General features: G+C 33.7%; 1 protein-coding gene and 1 non-coding gene across 3 annotated transcripts in view; both read right to left on the bottom strand.

Annotated features, from left to right (window-relative positions):
- Positions 1-2,334: 2,334 nt before the first annotated feature.
- LOC113514913 (uncharacterized) overlaps positions 2,335-15,663 on the bottom strand; it is a 180,517-nt gene continuing 167,188 nt past the window's right edge. The window contains exons 4-7 of one of the 2 annotated variants that reach the window (XM_052895196.1): positions 8,673-8,782; positions 5,217-5,351; positions 3,809-3,952; positions 2,335-3,581 (exon numbers count right to left, since the gene is read on the bottom strand). In XM_052895196.1, the coding sequence (XP_052751156.1) occupies positions 3,504-3,581; positions 3,809-3,952; positions 5,217-5,351; positions 8,673-8,782 (467 nt within the window). In that variant the 3' untranslated portion in view covers positions 2,335-3,503. Of the gene's footprint in view, positions 3,585-3,808; positions 3,953-5,216; positions 5,352-8,672; positions 8,783-15,663 lie in introns of both variants that reach the window. The other variant, XM_052895195.1, reaches the window with a different exon arrangement.
- Positions 9,538-9,610, bottom strand: Trnaf-gaa (transfer RNA phenylalanine (anticodon GAA)). Its single transcript has one exon. It is a non-coding gene; the product is annotated as a tRNA-Phe (tRNA).

The following is a 15,663-nucleotide window of genomic DNA, read 5'->3' as shown; positions in this document are numbered from 1 at the left end:
CAACGGCATTGCAGGTGTGCTGCCGGCCTTTTTAAAAGAGGGACGCTTCTGCTCATCTTCTACCATTGAGTTTCCTTAGTCGCCTCTTACGACATCCACAGGAAAGGAAGGGATGGCCTTTTCTATGCCGCGATCACACAGAACTTAATATTGGTTTTATCACATACCGTGCTATTATTAAAAAAAGTCAGTTATATTTCGTAAATATCGTTGTATGTGATATAAAATTCCTATGATGACAAAGAAAAACGCTACTAGTTACCGCACCCTTCTATTGCTAGAATGTCGTAAGAGACAAAAATGTAAACAAAGCACAATATATCGCAGTACAAGACAAGAAAATTTAAAATAAAATCCAGTAGAAAGTCGTCTGTGGAGTGTAGTTACAGCAGGACAGTATCTCTGGTAATATCCTTGTCTTATCTTTAAATTGGCGAAGATTTCGCGAACCATACGAATTTAAAATACAGCTGAAATACGAATCTGCTATTTCTCATGTTGGATATAACCCATATTTCACCTTAATCTAAAATTCAAGTCAAATTGTAATCGCGTTGAACTTCAAATAAAACTTACCTTATAGCTATGACTTTGAATTAATATATAGAGCATACTTAATTTCAATTTACTACAATTAGTTAAAACTAATCCAATACGAAACGTAAAAATAATTAGTAAATGGCTTTGTTCATACTGCCGCCAAATCAGCTTCGAGCTTATATTGTTTAGGTGAATATCCTGCTCGTTATATATATATATATATATATATATATATATATATATATATATATATATATATATATATATATATATATATATATATATATATATACACACATACATATAAATATATTATATATATATAAATCTTAAATTATAAAGTATTTACATTAAATATATATAATAAATACTTTATAATTTAAGATTTAAATATTACGTAGTTATTATTAAAAACTATTTGCCGTTACAAAAAAGAACCTTCGCTTTCTCGTAGCTGAAAACGAATTCAGATTTTAAAATATCCTTTGATCTGTGAAAACCTTTGGTTTAGACTGTCTAGAAAGTTTTCAAAGTACTTTAGACGTGAATTAACTTCGTAGCTACAGCTTGCATCAAAACCAGTTTTTTGTAGAAATAGAATCAAAGTATATCTTAATATTATTAGATGAATATATATATAAATACTTTATATTATTCTCAATTTAGTATATAATGTAGTATATGTCATATATGTGTAAGTATATTTGTTATTTATATATATTTATTCGTTTATATATGTAATTTTAGTATGTATGTATATCAACAATTACTAGTACCACATTCGAGTATTCTGACACTATGGCTGACTGGGAGAGAATGCTTTTAGCATTAAGTCCGCCATGTACACATATATGTACTAATAAATAAATAAAATAAATATATAAGTGAGTTTGTATGTCCGTTTAAATAGTCTTGATATTTGAGCAACTCGACACTGCTGGACATAGGCCTCCCTTATAAGGGGAGTATATTTGTTTGCCACCTTTGTAGTATAAAAAAAACGTAGAGTACTTTATTCACGAAGGAAAACCCGTGAAAAGTAGCTAGTTGTCTATATATCTGTCATGTGAAGGACAAGGAAATAAAATAAAAGCCAACTATCAAAACACTGAACGCTATATTCAATATTCTAGAAACAACATTCAAAGTGGCCTAATGTTGAATTAACTGTCTAAATTGGAAAATATTTTTAAGAACAATGTTTTTATAAAATTAACATGACATTTAGCCCCGTTGTAAAATGAATAGTATTATTAATGAGTTAGTAACATAAATAACTTAATTACGATTAAATTATACAACTTACAGTGATATGTGTAATGTATATATCATTATAAAATAACTAAGAGCGAATTTCAATAATGAATATTCATATTATTTATTCAAAACTTCACGTAGAACAAAAATAATTTTTTTTTTTTTAAATATCTATAGATTTGTTTTTTTTTTTTAAATAGTTAATGTAATATAACTTTTACTCGATAATTAAAGCTAACATCGAATTTAAAGCTTGATATCGACTTATACGTACGTTAAACAATCAAAATTATAATTAAAAACTAATTGAATACGAGCCCTTTATTAACGTTGCCAATTACTCTTTGATCCACCTAACAATATTATTTCTAAGTATAAAGTTTAGTCTATTTCTTTTTATGAGAAATTATTTTACAGATTGATAGTGAAACAGTTAATTTACAATTCGCTTTTTATTCGTTATCATAAAATTAATATTTTTATAATATATTTATAATATATTATAGAAATTTAGATTGTAGGATATACACAAAAAAAATGGATTTAGAATTAAATTTAAAATAACCATAAAAAGAAATAGTGTAACAGGTGCAAAAAACTTAGTAAAAACTATAAAGAAAATTATGTCTCATTTTAGAAAAAAATATTTTTTACATACAAGCAACATTTATTAATACACAGTTATTGTACAAAAATCTAATTTCTAGCAAACATGGACGTGGAACTAACTAGCAAATGGACCTCCGTAATTTAGTATTGTCCATAATTGTGCATTTATTTTTACTATATTACGTATTTATATCACAAAGAAAGACTTTTAGCTTGTTGCTATAAAATAACCATAAAATTTGGTGGAATTTGTCTATGAACAAACCACCAAGCATTTTAGAATGTTAAAATTTGATCTAACTTAAAAAAAAATCAGGGCAGGTTTCAAAATAACTTTGGCAACAAACCTGAAAACACTACCATTTTGAAAAAAACCTTTATTATAATTCAGTTATCATTTTAATGTATATTTTGATGTATATGAAAACACCTAATTTATCTACTTTAATATGAATTGTTTTTTACAATTTATGATTATATTGTAAATATCCACTTACTATCTATTTATGTTAAATGAAAATTCTATTTTTATTTATATCTTTATTGGATCTGAGCGTTTAAGTGCCTTTCTAAACAAATTTCTAAACATTTCTACATTCATTTCTTTCAGAATTTCTAGTTTTTTACATTATCACAGGCTTACGCTCCAACCCTGGGGGTTATTTTACATCGCACCTTAGTTTCACTGATACCTTCGACAGGAAGTCCATAATACGTTTTGAAACGAACTCGGTTCCACTTCCATTTAAATCTAAAACTTATTCTTTATTTTCCTAGTAACCTTGACTTTTACGAGGCTTTCAACCATGTTATCACTCATCTTCAGAATCGTGAAATGTCTTAGTATTTCTAAATCACTTTTGCATTACGTCGGACAATAGCGTAATTAAGTCAATGTATTTATTTCTCCACATCATAATAAGGACAAATTTGGAGTCGGGAGTCACTCAGGGCACTATTTTAGGCCCAGAAATATTCCGTTTTAGTAAAATTCCAAGAGCTGGAATTTTTCTTTTGTATGAGCTTGCAGAACTTTCTGGAAAGGCGGTGGTCACTTAGCAATCGTGCGGCCACCGCGAAGGGTGGCCGGCTACGGATCACATGACGCAGCAGCTCTTCGCCCGCCCTTTCAGCTCGGCTTTCAAGTCGCGTTTGCTTTTGCTGCGTCCCACTTGCTTCTGTCAAAGAAAGTATTTTTAATATGTAGAATAAAGACTGCTTATTATTAAATTAAAAATATTCCACAGCAATTTAGTATAAATAGAGAAGTACAATCAGGATTATGTAATCAATATTTAAATTAAACAACAATACAAATTTATCTCGTCTGTTTGATTTCTGGTTACGATTAATATATAAATTAATTAAGGTCTATTTCATTTATTCAGTATACGAATCTCACCTGCTGTTTCATTTGCTGCTTATTCAGTTTTCCCAGAGCCGCCAAAGCAGCCACCTCAAAGGCATCCCTGACTCCTTTGCTGGAAGCTCTCGCTGACGTCTCTACGTATGTGGTTGCGCCTAATTGTCGTGCTACTGACAGAGCCTGGAAGAAATTATATAAATTCGAAAGTCTCTTCTCATTCTATGGTTAATTTGTAGAATTTGGTTTAAATATATTATTGTAATATTGTACATATTTGCTTATAATTAAGAAATTTTAAATTCCGTTTTCGACGAGTTTGAAACGTCTTAAGAGAAGATTTCGTCGACTTCCAAAGCAAAAGTAATTATATCTTTAGCCATTCTAAACTGATTTCGATAATTCCTTTTTAATAAAAGGAATATATTTTTATATTGGTTCCATATTTATTGTATTTATTAGATATTATTTCGTTTGAAACAAAATAATAAATTATCTAAGAAGAGCTGAAGATAATAAAATCTTATTGAGAATAAATATCTAAAATCTAATTTTTTCTCGGTAAGGTGTTTCACATTGAAATCTTTTACCGATAATTTTGTAAGATTATTTTTACTTACTGAATGCTTAATACACTTTGCGTTTTATTAAATTAAGGTAAAGCCTTTCTGAATATTATTAAGAATTTACGACAACTGTCAAAACACATTTTAGGGACTTTGATGCTATTAAATTAGAGATTATTGAGATTTAATTATATCGTGATTGAAGAAATCCCAAGAAAATTGAGGACAAATATGGCGTTCGAAATATTTATGAAAATATTACTTTAACTGCCTGTACAATATTCATTCATTCATACCCAGTCGAGCTCTCTTTCTGCCTACGTAAGTGTGTGACTAGAAACATCATAGTGCCTTTGTATTTTTTTTTTATATATATATAATGATAAAATCCAGTGCCCCGTATCATTAAAACAGTCCACCTAACCCTGTAAGTCATAGGAAATATAAAATATCAAAGACTGCCGACTAAATTGTATTGAGAACCTTTTGTTGAACGAGTGAATAACTTTATTTGTATTATAAATGTGAAAGTTTGTAAGGATGGATGAATGGATGTTTTTACGGGTAGGTTATATTCTAATTTAGCATATAGCATACTTATATGCTGACTCAGATAAGTAAAGCTGCGGAATATAGCTAGTCATACTTAAATGATGCACACATATTTTTTTAACTACACTAGACCTAACCTTTAACCAAAGGTCGTCTATAAGAGATTGCTCTAGCGATAATACCGCCTTTTGTACCTTTATATGTATATTTTGATCTGTACTTCATGCTACTGTATTTCAGTAGAATAGTTTATGTCATTGTTTATTTTTATGTTTTTGGTGCAATAAAGAGTTAAATAAATAATATAAATAAATAAATTAGAGATTGACCTCTTCACTAGTGACAGGATGCGTCTTGAGCTTGGAGAGGAGAGTGAGGGTTTCCTTCTCATGCCTCAGGTCCGCCTTGCAGCCGCAGAGCAGGACCGGCGCCGCGCCGCCGTGTGTACGCACTTCTCTGTACCACTGAAAAGAACGAGTGTTTGTCAAGAGCATTCATTTTAATACTTATATAAAAATTCCGTACCACAATGTTTGTTCGCGCTAATCTCTAAGAGCGATCAAGCGATTTTAATGATTTTGGAAATGTGTGAAAAATCTTGTTAAAAAGTTAGGATAGTTTTATATTGATAAGAATATAATTCAAAATGGTGTCCATTAAAAAAAAAACGACTTTAATTGTGTCAAAAGCAGTTATTTTCATCTAAAAACCATGAACTTAGTTTGAATAAATTTTTATGAGACAAATTTGTATTTCCAAATCCGTTTAGAACTGACCGAGTTATGAGGTAACAAACAAAAGAAAAATATAACTGAAAACCACCTTTTTTGAAGTCGGTTGAAAATGATTGGGTCGATGGTGGTGGGGTAAAATAATATTAACTAGGACAGTTAGTATGTGACGTTAATACCAAATCGTGGCAACGTCGGAATTGTGTGTCCATCCATCAAAATCCATTTTCTAAAACATCCTGGGTAACAACTTTCAATAGTTTTATTTATTTATTTATAGCAAGGCAACAGATTACAAAGTAATACATTTATAAAATAAATATTACATAAAACGGCATTAAATTTGCACTCCAATAACTGCTCTGCATAACATTCGATATTATATACATTAAAAGAATGACAGCTATAAATTTAAAGTAACAAATTGGCAGCCTTAATGTAACATTGCAAGGATTGTTGGAAAATATCAAGCTCCTTGCATACATTGTTATATTTTCTGCACATGCGGATAATTGGATTGTGATATTACATTATTATAGTTTCTAGATACACCAAATTAGGCATGTCTGTCTGGTTTTTTTAGGTATATAGCTAAATAGTATCTTCATCTGTATTGTTCCGATAGCTAAATATTAAATAACACTGAACATTTATGGTGGGAAAAACTCATTTCGATGTGGCCCGTATCATTAACATTTCTGTATTAATTTATTGAATACTTTATTGTACATACCAATTATACATAAGGCGATTACAATAAAGGAGCGAGCTTAACTTTTAAAGAGTTCTCTTCCAGAAAATCCAAAGTGGAAAGGAGCATCAATGTCAGCGGTGTACAATATTGTGAAAATGTTCAAAAACAAAGGAATTAGACAAACTTAAATTTATACATAATTAATTACATTATATTTAATCGCATAAATACACATATACATATAGATTAATACATAGCGTGAATTTACTGGGTACAGAGGAATAACACCTGAGTCCTCAGGAATGGCAACGCATGGGGGGTATCATGGGCGAAACATTATACTCTGTTATGTCCATGTTACTGCTCATATCTATAGGCGACGGTTACCACTTTCCATCAGGTGGACCGTCAGCTTGTTTGCCATTCTAAGTTGTAAAAAAAAATATGTTCATAGAGATAGAAGATGCCTAAATATTTTTAAGAGTAGACTTAAAGTCTACTTTTAAAATATTTAGGGATTCATTTAGGGATTAATTGTCCTTCATTTCGATATTGTAAATTGAATACCCAATATTTAATATATTCATTATATGATATTAACTGCAATATATAGATATTGCCATATATTATCCACCGTTAGTAATTTGTCAGAATATAATTAGGTGTAAAAACGAAATGACGCGGTACCGTTATATTTTAGTTCCGCTACAAATTCACCAGGTCACGTTTTAATCTTATTAAAATGTTCCGAGAACTTTTGTCCAGTGACGTCTTTTCAGTGTTTCAGATACCTAGGGGAATGAATTTTGTATTAAAATAGCTGCACTGAAGAATTTTACTAATATAATGAAATTGTAAATAGACGTAATCTTTCTATATGGAAGATATTTAAGAAAAATGTATGTGAGGAGTTTTAGAAGAGCAACAGAAGCCAAAACGATAAGTTTTTGATTTTTTTTTATACAATTTAGAATGGCAAACAAGCTGACGGCCCACCTTTTTTTTTTTATACAACTTAGAATGGCAAACAAGCTGACGGCCCACCTGATGGAAAGTGGTAACCGTCGCCTATAGACATGACCAGTACCATGGACATAACAGAGTATACTGTTTTACCCATGATACCTCTCATGCGTTGCCATTCTTGAGGACTCAGGTGTTATTCCTCTGTACCCAGTAAATTCACGCCATATCTCACCCTTTAAACCGAAACACAGCCATTGAAACACAACTGCTTCACGGTTGAAACACGAATGGGATAGAGGTACCCAAGCAATCGACTTTTGTACAAAGTCTCCTTCTGGTAATTTTTTTTTTCTATTTGTATGTTGGATTCGGCATCATACAAAAACTTCTGAATGTTGTTTTCATAGTTCCTGAACGACTAATTAGAAATGTCAATATGTTATCCTGATACTACATTAAGAAATAATATATATATATATATATTTAAAGAATGGGCTACCTCTTCCATTTTTCGTAGATGTCGTAATAGGAGATTAAGGGAATTTAATGGTCAAGGGATGGGTAGCTGCGTCTCTCTTAAAAGATCACCCAAAGCCTACTTGCGGTTGCCAATTTGCCAAGCGTGGCAACTACTGGCAAAATTTCCTTTAATGGGAGAGGCCAATGTTCAGCAGTGGACGGTGCAAGGTTGTCGACTTGATAGCGTGCTGCTAGCAATAGTGTTGCTAGCAATGTGATCTTTAAAACTTATTTTTTAAAGATCAAGGAAATGACGCCGATTTCGTTTCGGAACAGTTTTCGCCCTCCGAATATTATGTAAGATAGGTGACTTACTCGATTTTATTGAACAAGTATGTAAGCGATACATTTGTGATACGAATAACGAATGAACGATGTTCTGGAAAAAAAAGGAAATAAATAGTCTTTTTATGAATGAAAATGGAATTGTAACCCCGCTTACGCTATTGGTATACGTTGGTGGAGTATCACTGAGATGATAGATGAGGATGAAAGCAGATGATGTAGGCCATAGTGATAAATTCATAAAGCAAAACCTAAGACTGTTTCCAGACCGTTTCAAGACCGTGTCAAACCCCATTGCTAACCCCCTTTTCCCCCATTTAAACCTTATTACCAGAGTAAAGACTAATACTGGCGACGTGCTGAAGAAGGGGCAAATTAAAAGTACCCGTAACCGGCGAACGTGTATGACAAGATTGATGAATGTGGAAGAAGCGAAAGAGGTTTGTTTGAATCGAAGCATTTGGCGTTCCATTGTTTCTGCCTACCCTAATGGGAGACAGGCGTGACAGATATGTATGTATGTAAAGATTATTACCAACAATAGTGGAGACACTTCAATCCTAGATTGATATAGCTGGGATGTAGCTTACCTTGGCCGCTGCGTTATGTAGTGAGTCCGGTTCAGCTATGTTGAAGCACAGCATGAAAATCCTCGCGTCCTGGTACGCTAGGGGGCGCACCGTGTCGTATGCTGTGGTACCTGGAACAAATTAACAGATATTTAGCCGACTTCAAAATGGGAGATTATTAATTTGGTTGTATTTTTCAACCGATTTTTTGTTTTTTTCTATTTTTTTCACAATTTGTTTCTTTTTTTCAATTTTTATTATCTCATAACTACGTCAGTTATAAACTGGTTTAGAATTTCTTTTACCTGAAGGAATATACTTATAGATTAGTCCGGTAGAAATTTTATCAAAATCGGTTCAGTAATTTTTTTTTAAATAAAATAATTGGTTTTGTCACAAATGAAGTCAGTGTTTGTGGGACACTTTTATTTATAAACCGATTAGGAAAAATCTTTTTTTTTTTATTTGAAAGGTTTTCAAATTAGTCCCATAGAAATGTCATCAAAATTTATTGAGCAGTTTGGTTTTAAATAGAAACAATTAGATCTGTCACGATTGAAAATGGTGTTTTTTTTGTGTTGAATTGTATTTGTTTGTTATAAAATAATAATAAATAAATAAATAACGTATATTTATTTCTTGGCAATATTTTTTTACTACTAAGGTGGTAAACAATCATACGGCCTACCTGATGGTAAGCGCTTACCGTAGCCTATAACATAAATTATTTTGTCCTAAATTAAGCAGAGGTCCTGCTAAAAGAGTGTAGTATAAAAAATAGTGAAGAAAAATTATAATATAATTATTAAAATCTATATAACAGATTTAAATTTTACATATACTAATAAGAAAAAAAAGAAAACTAAACGTAAAAAGAAAAAGAAACTGCCGAAACCCGGGATTGAACCGGGGACCTTTAGATCTTCAGTCTAACGCTCTCCCAACTGAGCTATTTCGGCGATGAGCGACATATTGAAATAAACGAAGATGTTCTGTATAACATTTTCTTGATTATAATAAGTGACAATATAAGAAATAATTAATTGATTATGGTTTATATCATATAATAATATGTTTTATTAAAATAATGCTTGTGAACGTACAGATAATATTTACTCGATCGTAATTAGCGTATTGTACATTTATTCTTCATCATCATTATTCCAGCAGTTATCTGTCCACTGATGAACACAAGTCTTCACTATAAGAGGAGCTTTGCCTGTAGTTACCACGTTTGGTAGGTGCATTGGCAATCGCAGTTAGGCTTTTAGATATTTTAAGAGGGACACTGCTGTTCATCACTCTATCATTAAGTTCCTTTAGTCGCCTCTTACGACACCTACAGGAAAGGAAAAGGTGGCCCATTCTATGCCGGGACCACACGGAGTTATTTATTCTTATTCATTCATAAAGTTTGTTTATTAAATTACCCCGACCGAGCATAGAACCTTGGCTCTTAAAGCGACAGTCTTATTACTGCGCCACTCCTCTGTAGTCAAGAGCAAATAGTACTTTTTTAAAATATTAAATACGTACTTTGGTACTATGACAAGCAGTATAAAGATCTCTACTTTAAAATATTTAAAAATGTACATTCCATACATATATTTCCAGTAGATAACGGAAATCTACTAATATCATAAATGCGTTTTTTTTTTGGTGGATGAAAATGGAATGGTAACCCCGCCTGCGCTAACGGGATACGCTGGCTCGGTGATACGGTGCTCCACCAGTGAAGGGTGATAGATGAGAATGAAAACAGACCAGTTAGCCCATCATGATGAATTCATCAGGAAATAACCATGATAGTTGCCAGGGAGAACCGCGAGGAGATCGACCTGGTTGGGTATATTGCTAGCAATGGGATTTTTAGTCTCCATTACTAACAATCCCTTTCCCCCCAAAATGCGAACGTTTGTAATGATGTTTAAATGCATATTTGTTACTCTTTCACGCAAACACTATTGAACACATTTGAAAGAAATTTGGTACACGAGTAGGATATATTTTAACTCGGCACGTTATATACGGATTCACGAGAGTGAAATGCCAGGATATAGGTAGTTCTAAATAAAAAATTGAAAACTTTTACTACTTTCCGACACCATGATTGAACGTGAACCCTCATCTTTCATCTATCCGGATCGAACGTTTTCACTATCGGAGCTCTTTTTAAATATTTAATCATACAATTTTTTTCTTCTGAAAAATGGCAATCTATTGTATAAGTAGGTAGATATTATATTTATTTAACATACGTATTTATGTAATATTTTATTATGTATCTTAATATTTTATTAAACTGTATGTTTGTTTATGTACTCTAAATATTAATAGTTGTAGCACTTCAGCTGCCTGCTAACAACATGCTTTCTAAATGCATTGGGTTGACTGGAAGAGATCTCTGTCAGAGATAAGTCCACCCTTGCTCACAATATTTAGATAGATAAAAAAGGTGGCATACGTAGTAGACTGTGTAGTTTGGCGTGTGGTCCCGGCATAGAATAGGTCACGTCTTCACGGCATAGAATAGATAACTGGCTATGTCAGCTTACTTGTATCAAATTAGATTTTAGTGTAAAAAAATTTGATTCATATTTTCTTTTTACTATATCACTTATTATGTATCTATCTATATATTCCATGTATCTCATATATGTTTTATATTATATACTGACTTAACACTAATATTTGGGGGGAAAGGGATTGTTAGCAATGGAGTTCGACATTGCTAGCATATCAGGTCGACCTCCACGTGTTTCCCCCTGAAAACCATCGTGAACAATTCTTGTTGAATTCGTCACGATGGGCTAACTGATCTACTTCATCCTCACCTATCATCCTTCACTGGTGCCCCGCCGGTGTATACCAATAGCGCTGGTGGGGATACCATTCCATTATCATCCATTAAAAAAAAAACACTAATATTTGTCTTATTGTTACTTGTTATTTAATTTCATTGTTGCGCAAAGCACTCTTTGTATAAGCTCTTACTCTCTCTTAGATCAGCGTCAGTGAGCCGTAAGGACTCCTGACGCATGCTGAATGACGCCTTTTTATTGACTAGAATTTGTTTTTATTGTTAGCTTTTGTAATGTCTATTACAAATTTTTTTTCTTCCTTTCCCGTGGGCATCGGAAGAGGCAACTAAGGGAATGTAAAGACTCGAAGGATGGGCAGCAGCGTCCTTTTTAAAATGTCACCAAAGCTTGACGGTAGTTGCCAACCCGTTTGTCAAGCGTGGAAACTACTGGAAAAAAAATGGAGAGGCCTATATTCAACAGTTAAGTGCCAAAAAGATGATGTTGCAATGATGAATGATCAACAAAATCCCATAGGAATAAAAATTTTGATTTCTTCATTTTTTTGACACACTATGGACACACATTTATTTATGCAACTTAGAATGGCAAACAAGCTGACGGCCCCCCTGATGGAAAGTGGTAACCGTCGCCTATAGACATGAGCAGTACCATGCACATAATAGAGTATACTGTTTCGCCCATGATACCTCCTATGCGTTGCCATTCCTGAGGATTCAGGTGTTATTCCTCTGTACCCTGTAAATTCACTGCTATATCCCATCCTTCAAACTGAAACACAGCCATGCAAACACAACTGCTTCACGGCAGAAACACGAATAAGACAGAGGTGCTCAAGCAAACAACTTTTGTACAAAGTGATAAATAACGATACTGTCTGAATTTAATTATATACAATGGATAAAATAATATCTTAATACCGTACAAACTACAATTAGGTAGGTAGGTAGACACAGCTGGCAGTTAAAAGATAGGTTTATACGATAGCCCTGTATGTGCGTAGGTAGGTGTTGGTGTTGCCAAGACAATGATAGCGCATTATTAATTTACATCGTTACGTATAATTATACCTCGATTAATATTCTCCGACGTGGAACCGTAGTGTTACCAGTAATAACACTTTATTTGGGATTACTGTATTTAAGTTTTTCTATTCCACCATTATTTCTTAATGACTGAACAGGAAGAAAGGGATTGTTAGTAATGGGTCCTAACTGACCCATTGCTAGCAATATACCTTATCAGGTCAACCTCCACGCGGTTCCTGGAAACCATCGCGGTTAATTCTAGTGGAATTCGTTACGTCATGGGCTAACTGACCTGCTTTCATCGTCACCTATCATCCCTGGTGGTGATCCCATCATTGGTGCCCTGCGAGCATATACCGATAGCGTGAGCGGGGTTACCATTCCATTATCGCCCATTAAAAAAATGATTGAACAAATTTGGATGTATGGAACATCGTTCAAATTCCTACATGATTCCGAGTTGTCAAGTCAATTGATCCACCGTGTTGAATTCACCAGAATGTTTTCCAGGGGCGACCAAGTCAAGGTCTGAATGAGTATGTTGTTAGCCGTAAGGATGCTAGTCTCATGTACTAATGAGCTATTTCTCATGATGAGGGACACCAGTCCCCATTACTAACAATTACTAATTACGTACATGTGACATTCCTGGTATTGCAGGCGTCATTAGGTCACAGTCACCATTTACCATCAGACGGGCTGTATGCTTATTTGCCTTATTGGTATAAAAAAATCCTTCCCAATTATAGGAGAATTAACAAAATAATTAACTGGATACGCAGTCAAGGTTACCAATACAAAATCAAACTAGAGACGTTGGTTGGAATCGAACTCATTTATTTATTTAATTTCTTTTTTTTATTAAAAAAAATTGTTCAGTATAAAGGTGGCGTAGCTACGACATTACCAGAGGCATACTTTGTGCAAAAATCGTTGGGCACCTCTGTCTCATTCGTGTTTCTACCGTGAAGCAGTTATGTTTGCATGGCTGTGTTTCGCTTTGAAGGGTGGGATGTGGCAGCGAATTTAAAGGGTATAAAGGAATAACACCTGAGTCCTCAGGAATGGTAACGCATGGGGGGTGTCATGAGCGAAACAGTATACTCTGTTATGTCCATGGTACTGCTCATGTTTATAGGCGACGGCTACCACTTTCCATCAGATAGGCCGCTTGTTTGCTATTCTAAGTTGTAAAAAAAAAAAAAAAAATTTACTGATGCCGTCACAGATTAGATTCATTGTTGCACTCATAATACCCATAACTGCTCAGGCCTTGTGTGTTAGGGTTCGTTGAGCGACCTTAATTGCCTATGCTACGCCTTTGTTCTCAGGTTGCGTTTATTAGGACACTACATTATTAACTATAATTATATAATAAATGTTATAACACTATAACAGTCCATTATAGGTCTCATTATAGTGCACAGGTCTCGTCCTAATTAGAGTAGGACATTAGTGTAGACAGGGTCGTATCTAAACCTAAGTTAAAGGTAGGAAAAAAGAACTTTTTAGTAGGGCAGCATCCAATAATCAATTGACTTCTAAAAAGCGAATCTGTCTAATTTTCTTGGGGCCTTTCATTTTAAGGCATAGGACATAGGGTCTTTTTAGGTAGGGAATTGCCTCTCAATCTCCCCTCCGTCCCCCCGTTACAGCCGTGGTCTACTATTATAATGCTGGTGAAACTAGTTGGTATAGTATTTTTTTTTTCTATTACATTGATTTTTCGTTTCGTTCCCTTATTTAATTGTTAAGATATTCAAGAGATGATAAGAAGTGGTAATACTTTGTATTTTTACTTGTAATAGAGTACAAGTACCACTACATTTTTTTTTAATAGATGAAAATAAAAAGATAACCTCTTCTGAGTTTATATCGCATACCCCATCGTTATAAATTGAGGGACACCAGTGAGTGATGATAAGTGAGGATGAAGTCAGAGGGCCTATTATGAAATGTTTTACGATTTTTCGGCGCCAGACGTAAGAAATTTTATGTTAAAATTATATAATACATACCGTTTAAAAATGTAAAATTATCGTTCTTTTGGACTTTTATAGCAGAATTTATAATAAACGAAATGTTAAGTTACATTTACTTGTTCAATTTCGGTATGAACAAAATATGAAATTAAGTTCGAAAATTCACAATTTCATTTCTTGGTAGCTTCCCAGGTCAGTTGCCTCATCCATGATAGAATAAACCGCGATAGTCTTCAGGGGAGAAGCGAGTGGAGGATATATCAGCGAGTAAGTAACACCAAAGGGAGACTTTGTACAAAAGTCGATTGCTTGAGTACCTCTGTCTCATTCGTATTGCAACCGTGAAACAGTTGTGTTTGCATGACTGTGTTTCGGTTTGAAGGGTGGGAAACGGCGTGAATTTACTGGGTACAGAGGAATAACACCTGAGTCCTCAGGAGTGGCAACGCATGGGGGGGTATCATGGGCGAAACAGTATACTCTGTTATGTCCATGGTACTGCTCTTGTCTATAGGCGACGGTTACCACTTTCCATTAGGTGGGCCGTCAGCTTGTTTGCCATTCTAAGTTCTATAAAAAAAACATAGGCTATACAAGTATATTATTTTATATCAACCCGTACGAAGCCAAGGTAAATTGCTAGTATAATATAAATTTCTGGTATTTACGAACAACAATAGGCACAATACATGTCTATAGAAGTATATATACAGCGATTACAATAATTCATATTGCTGGCACTTATATTTACGTAATTTACTATAACGTTAGCAGCGACGTTGTAATGGGAGGTGCGTGTGGGTGTGGGAGAACTATTGTGCAAAATACTTAAAGCCAGGATTACTAACATAAAATAAACCAAGGACGTTTTATCTTTAAGAACCCATCAAGATCACATGTCCGCGGGCAGGATTACCGACATAAAATTAAAACAGAGGCGTTAAGGATTTTTAAGAACCCATTAAAGTTAACCGTTAGATTCTCGAATATTGTCTCTACTCTCTACTTATTATTGTTCTCTGTTCTTTTTTTTTTTTACTACACAGGGGGCAAACGAGCATGCGGCTCACCTGATGGTAAGTGACTACCGCCGCCCATGGTCACCCACAACACCTACGGCATTGCAGGTGTGTTGCCGGCCTTTTAAAAAGGAATATGCTCCTTTCTTGAAGGTTATGTT

The sequence above is a fragment of the Galleria mellonella genome, unplaced genomic scaffold (assembly GCF_026898425.1).
Source record: "Galleria mellonella isolate WM207_F2 unplaced genomic scaffold, CSIRO_AGI_GalMel_v1 utg266, whole genome shotgun sequence".
NCBI classification, from domain to species: domain Eukaryota; kingdom Metazoa; phylum Arthropoda; class Insecta; order Lepidoptera; family Pyralidae; genus Galleria; species Galleria mellonella.
Note: the sequence above shows the minus strand (reverse complement) of the source record. Positions and strands in the feature narration are given on the sequence as shown.